Genomic DNA, 6,776 nt, shown 5'->3' with positions numbered 1-6,776 from the left:
CTACTTCCTGCCTTCTACTATCTTCCAGTCACAATAAAGAAAATTCCACTAGCACCACTGGCAAACTGAACCATGGTTTCTGCACAGCACCCATGGCAGGTTTCTGCCCATTTCATTTGTCACCTGGCCCGATGAAGCCCTGACTGGGAACTTCACATCCTCAGAGACAGTGATTGCACATGATAGAGTTGGTGCTGTGCTCTGAAGAGGACAAGGGAATGTAACTTTTAATTTCTAGTCTAATATAAAAGGGCTAGATAAAAGAAAATTTCCAGCATCCCAGGCTGAGAACAGATGGGAAGCTTCCCTTTTTCATCATCCACCCAATGGCTGCTAGGCAAGAAATATATGCTATGAAAGAATAAAAAGGAACCATACTTTGGCACTTCTGGTCCAGGAAGATGCTGGCAAGCTGTCCCTGATTGAGGATATCCAGAAGGGTCTGCTGGGACTGACCAGTCACTTGAGCCAGAGTCAGTCCTTCTGCTATTGTGGCCATGAAACTCCCTTGGACCATGTTCACAATCAGCATCATCTTGGCAGCATTGCCTACTTCACCTGCCAGAGAGACATGCTGTTGGACATTCCTCCATGAGGCAGAGCAGGCTTACTCCCCACATACATAAGTGAACACTGAATTCAATTGCCACACTGGGTCAGACCAAACACACATCCAGCCCAGTACCCTGTTTCCAACTGTGGCAGAAATGTATGCTTTAGGGGGGGAGCATTGAACAGGGTACATCTAGGGTGATCTATCCCCTGTTCCTCCCCCCCCCCCCCCCCCCCGAGTATCCATCATCGTTGTTTGGAGATGCTAGAGGATATGTCCCTGACTAATAACACGCACCCCAACACCACTCCCAGTCTCATCAGAAGCAAGTCTAGTGCTACCAGCTCCTCCTTCCCCTTGAAAGAACACACACATCTTACAGTTGACAAACCCTTTAATGCTGTTTGTCCTAGGGTGAAGAAAACCATGGAAGAAGAAATAAAATGCTTCAGGGTCTGAATGAAAATCCTTCCCCTAAACATGGTTCCCATTCCAAGCAACTTTGGCCAACTAACCCAACTCCAAAAGGACAGGTCATATACCCGTCCCTTTTCCTGTTCTACTTCATGAAAGGAAGAAAGAGCTAGCTATTTTGCTCAATCTCTTACCAGTAGCCCGCAAAGAGGATATTTGTTCCCCCTCAGACTGCTTGCTGGAAATTATGCTCTTTGCACTGACTGAGAAAATGCAACAAGGCGCCCCATGTTTCAATTACCTAGAAAAAAAGAGGTCTTCCCCATTGCTTGGAAACAGCTACTGCAGTCCTCATATAAACCCCTATCTCCAGCTGCTAAGATCACCAACATCCCATCGTTAGACAGCTGCTGATTTCCTGAGACTGGTGCTTCCAAAAAGCGACCACCCCTGGATACTATCACCTAGTAAGAAAGAAAGAGAATGTCCTTATGTTAGCTATGCAAAAACAGCACACATATATGCTGTGTGGGGAGCAGGGAAAACAAGAAGAGTGTGCTGGGCACTGCTACCACTGGGACTAGATGTGTAAAGCAGAACAGGGAGAATGGAAATACTGCAGAAAAATGGAGTAGCATCCAATGCACTGAGTATTGCAAAAACTGTCCAAGTGCAAAGACCTGCTTTATCTCTGTCCTTGCTACTCTGTTCATTTTCCTCTGCCCTGCCAAACGCTGGAGCAGGACAAAATAAATTTCAGCAGCTGAGCAATACATGACCTTGCTAAGCACCACAGAAAAACACCATGGAACTTCAGACAATGCTTTAGGTGTGCATTATATAGGGAAAAAGACAAACATGAGATGGGGGGTGGTTGGGCAGAAACCTGTTGGGCTCTGTTCCCAGTTCAGTTCTGTATTCTCAGAAGTGCTCGTTTCAAAGACTCTGTCCTGAACCACGAGAGAGACAAGCTGAGGGGCTTTGAGATTCAAGGATAGAAATCTAATGGTGTTTAAGTTCAGAGAGTAGTTTGTCTATAAAAGTGAGAGATTGCTGCTGTCCATGGATTACAGGCACTGACAGACCTTCCTTGAGCTGTCCATACTTAGGTATTTATTCCTAAGACGACAGTGGTAGTTCAGAACACATCTACACTTGGGTTTTATAGTACATGCCCTTGTACTTCTGTTATTAGCCATCACACTGCTAAGTCATTCCTTCTTAGGCCATTTCAAGGCAGTAAAAGAGTTAAGAACACAAGGCAGGAAACCATGTTTCCCTCAGAAGTGGTCATTAGCGCTGTGTGAAATGGCTATGTTTTTATTCGGTTTCGGAGGGACAGTGATTAGTTTGCGGGTTTCGGATCACTGTTCTGTTTTGAAGCTGAATCAGTTTTGATGCTGTGTCAGTGGTTCGGCCACACGCTATAACGGTGAATCACTAAAATGCCTATAACTTTGTCATTTCTTGCCCCTTTAGATGAAAAGTGCAGGGATGGTAGCTCCTTCTGAGGAGACACAGCCTGACAAGCTTCAAGAAGATAGGTGCAGGGGTTTCTGTGAAACCGCACCTCAAACTATTCAAAGCAAAACTCACAGTATAGGCAGTCCTCGACTTGCAATGTTTCAAGTTACAACATTTATAAATTGACACCCTTTTTCAACTTTATGACATCAGTTTCGACTTTACAACACTTGATCCGATGTGACACCACACTAGTGAACAAGTTTGCTGCGTCACTCATCTTCCTGGAGAACATCTGTCCAAACTTCCTTGGACACGTTCTTTAAGAAAGCAGATAAGACTCCAGAAAAACCTGCAGACAAGACTCCTGAGAAGACTCCAGCCAAAAACCCTTCAAAAAGTCCAACCAAGAGCCATTCAAAAAGTCCAGCAAAGTCACCTCAAAGAAGTCCTTCCAAATCAATATGATTGCTATTTACAATATAAATACATTAACGTAGCTATGTTACTCATCTATAATTGATCGAGTACAAAATTCTGGGGTATTTTTGGTGACAATAGGTATCTGGCCTTGGTTCAGGAACCAACCCCCCATGCATAACATTGTTTCTTATGAGAAAATTGGTTCCGAGTTACGTCTCGACTTAAGACGCCGTTTTCAGGAACCAATTGCGTCGTAAGTCCGAGGACTGCCTGTACTTCCAGCAGCAGCAGCATGCTGTCATCCAGATCTGGGAGTCCACCTCCCCCCGTCCCCCGGGAGGGCTGAGGGGCTGTGGCAGACTTCTCCTGGCAGATCCGGGCCCCCGGATCTGCACACGGGATGACAGCAGGCTGCTGCTGCCAGCATCAGACCTGGGTTCTTTCGGCGGCCCCAGCCGGACTCGGTTGCGGGCCCTGGCCCCAGCCGGCAGCAGGAGCCTGCTGTCATCCTGCACACAGATCCGGGGGTCCATGCCCCACCAAGAGGGCTGTGCTAGACTCCTCCCAGGGGGCGTGGGCCCCTGGATCTGCATGCAAGATGACAGCAGGCTGCCGTCCCTCCCCGAGTGCTGAGATTGGAAGGGACCTCAGGGACAGATTGCAGATGCTGGCCAGCTACAGATGTCAACATCAGAGCACTACTCCTCCTCTTTCCCCTCCCTCTTCTTAATTTGTTTCCCTGCAAGCCCAGCTCCAAAACGCCAAAATTTTCCGAAACGTTTCAGATGGTTTCGTTTCATATTTGGCATTTTGGGTGCTGAAACAAAACAGCTGCCGAAGTTTTGCACAGCCCTACTGGTCATGATGGGTCTTTCCTTGCACAGGAATCTCTGATCGCTCTAGATGTAAATGTTTGAGGAGAGGAGCCTAGAAGGATTTCTCCCTCCTAACCCTTAAAATACCTTAAAAAATAGGAAATAAACAGATTATGAGTTTCATCAAATTGAGGAAAACTTGTTTTTAGTCACCAAGAGAACTCGTATCCCACTGAACCTGCTGCAGTGAATGTTAACAAGACAGATAACTCCCTCAGGACTGAAGTTTGACTGGTTGTTAGCACTGGTGGCAGTTTAGGAAGACAGAACTAAAGCTACCGGGCTTTGTAGTATATAATCCTTTGAGAACTGCTGTTCCAATTTGGTTGAATGGTCCTGTTTTTCATCGTTCACTTTAATACTCTCCCCTACCCAGTACCTCCAGAGAGAGAAGATTGAAAAAGAAAATACACTAAAAACAGTTAATCCCACAGAAACAAGAATTCCACCTGGCAAGTGTCGTATGTTCAGCAGAACGGTTACCTGGGCCAATTCCGTGACAGTATCTGCATCCACAGTCGACATATCCACATAGCACTTCCCTGGGCGTATGCCCTGCAATACCCCGCTCGGACCAAGTACCAGCTGTTGGAACAGAAGAGTGGTAAAGCAATAGGGTGTCTGCAAAGACACTCAAATCCTTCAATGCAACAGATGAAACAGAGCTGACTTAAGTGTCGGACTACTGCAGGAAACTCAGAAGCAGTCTCTTGGCATAGTTTTAAATAGGCGCGCAGGATAACAGAGTGTTTTTAATCAGAAAAGTTACTCTTGCATGGTACCAGTGATCAGCATTGAGAACAACCCTGATTACTGCGCTCAGTGGGAAACGGAACCTATATGCAGTGACTCTCTAAAAGGATCTAGATAGGGCAAGTCAGGACTGTATAATGAGGTCCACCTGCTGGGTGGAAGAGAAGGGGTAGAAAGATATAATCCTTACATCTTTGGCTGCCTTTGGATCTGATACACAGGCAAAGGTGATATCGCAGGTTGAGACCACCTCAGCAGGGGTTCTTCCTAGCCGTGCCCCTTCCTGGATGAACAAGTCACACTGCAAAAGTCAGAAATCCAAATGTAAAGGAGGAGAAAGCAGAGACCAGACAACCTCAGTGTTTTTTGCTGTAACAGGAACTCTAACCGCTAGGTCCATAGCAATGGAAGACAGCCCTAGCACATTAGCAAAAGGATCCAATGCTACCTAGATTCCAATGTATGAGGGGGCCATTCTAGACATTCCTGAACCTATCAGAGACAGTTATAAGAGAAGGAAATTATTCATAGAAAACACAGGGAGGGGAGTTTTCTTAGAAGAAAATCACAAGATTTGGATACTCCAATGTCTGGAGGGAAGGCAAGACAAATCTTGGACACCCAATGTCAAAAAGCATCTTCCAATTTGTGAGCAGGATACGCACAGCACTGAGAATACTCTGGATTCATCTAGACTGGCTGTTTCTCCAGCTGCCCAGCCTTTTCCTATTGCCTGCTGTTAGGGCTTGCAGAAATCTCTTAACCCACATGAAAAGTTACCACACTGTGCAGCATGCGGTTGTCACTCTACACCAGTGATGCCCAATTCACGTCACCCCAGCGATCCAGAAATCTGGAGGCAGGAGAAGCTGTGGCAATTAATGCTGCCACTGTTCCTCCACTGCCAAGTTTCCAGAATTGGGGGGAGCCCTACAGGCCAGATGACATAGCTCCATGGGCAGAACCTTGGTCACAATTGCTCTATACCACAATCTCATAAAAACACTGTGCGCCACAAAAAGAAGTTGTCAAGCCTCAATGTTGGAGATAACTACAGCTCACAGCCAATCAACTGCATTCGAATCTTCAGCAAGATACTTGGCAAAATATTTTTGCCTCATGCTAACAGATCAGTTTCAGTTGGAAGCAGTTATTCCAGTATGAACAGCAAAATGCCAGGATAAACAGTCCTGGCCAAACAAAATATCCCTCCCACAGAATGAACTCAATGGTGTACTTCTTGGTTTGATAGCTCCAGGCCAGGGACAGCATGGCTCTTTTTTCACTAATGCACTAATCTAACGGCATTATGCGTTATAGCCCTCTGCAGAGATGCACTCTCCTGCAGTACAATCCCACTGTAGCAAATCCTGTTTACAACAATTGCCTGCTTTTAACAATCCCCCCAGCAGGAAAACAATTTTTTCCATTATAATGATACAGCAGATGGATTAGTTCTATAACAGTGAACATCCTCCTCTAATGAACTTTAATGCTGGTTTTTTACAGCGAGTTTGTAGAGGCTTCATTGGGGGACTTGTATACAAAGTGCCCTCACTGCACTGAAGACTCCATCCCATAACTCCTAGAGGATATGCTCACCTTTTCGGCAGTGCGGTTCCACACAGTGACTGTGTGACCCATTTTTAGTAAGTTGGAGACAATGCCACTTCCCATGAGGCCAAGACCCAGAAATCCTATCCTGGGGAGAAGAGACACACATCAGTATAGGAAGGGGAAAACAGCAGAAGTAAAAACTAATTATAATCTGATGCCCCTAAAACTACTATCAAGCAAACACTGGAGGTGCTGCAGCCCAGAATCTGTGCCACTGTAGTCAAATGTAGAGTAAGGCCGAGTAATTTCTGAGAACCTGTCACTTTCTTCAAAGGCAGATTCAGCTTATTTTTAAGAGCAAGGTGATTCTTATTTTACTTGCTCAACATCATTATGAATGAACATGTGAACAAAACAGCCCTGTCTGATTTACTTCTCCCACCTGCTCCCCTCCTCCTGAAAACCCCCAACCTGGTTAAAGACTTAACTTTAATTGGCAAAGCAATTTCTGAGAACCTGTCACTTTCTTCAAAGGCAGATTCAGCTTATTTTTAAGAGCAAGGTGATTCTTATTTTACTTGCTCAACATCATTATGAATGAACATGTGAACAAAACAGCCCTGTCTGATTTACTTCTCCCACCTGCTCCCCTCCTCCTGAAAACCCCCAACCTGGTTAAAGACTTAACTTTAATTGGCAAAGCAATTTCCTCACTTTCTACTGCCAGCTATCCTGCT

At 45.5% G+C, this 6,776-nt stretch overlaps 1 protein-coding gene across 2 annotated transcripts in view; it reads right to left on the bottom strand.

Annotated features, from left to right (window-relative positions):
• Positions 1-6,776, bottom strand: part of GLYR1 (glyoxylate reductase 1 homolog) — a 32,502-nt gene that overhangs the window by 3,952 nt on the left and 21,774 nt on the right. The window contains exons 10-14 of one of the 2 annotated variants that reach the window (XM_014520117.2): positions 6,085-6,184; positions 4,673-4,783; positions 4,213-4,314; positions 1,269-1,431; positions 379-558 (exon numbers count right to left, since the gene is read on the bottom strand). In XM_014520117.2, coding sequence (XP_014375603.1) covers positions 379-558; positions 1,269-1,431; positions 4,213-4,314; positions 4,673-4,783; positions 6,085-6,184 — 656 coding nt within the window. The remainder of the gene's footprint in view (positions 1-378; positions 559-1,268; positions 1,432-4,212; positions 4,315-4,672; positions 4,784-6,084; positions 6,185-6,776) is intronic. The other variant, XM_025203776.1, reaches the window with a different exon arrangement.

The sequence above is a fragment of the Alligator sinensis genome, unplaced genomic scaffold (assembly GCF_000455745.1).
Source record: "Alligator sinensis unplaced genomic scaffold, ASM45574v1 scaffold404_1, whole genome shotgun sequence".
Lineage (NCBI taxonomy): Eukaryota > Metazoa > Chordata > Crocodylia > Alligatoridae > Alligator > Alligator sinensis.
This window is presented reverse-complemented; position numbering and strand designations above follow the sequence as displayed.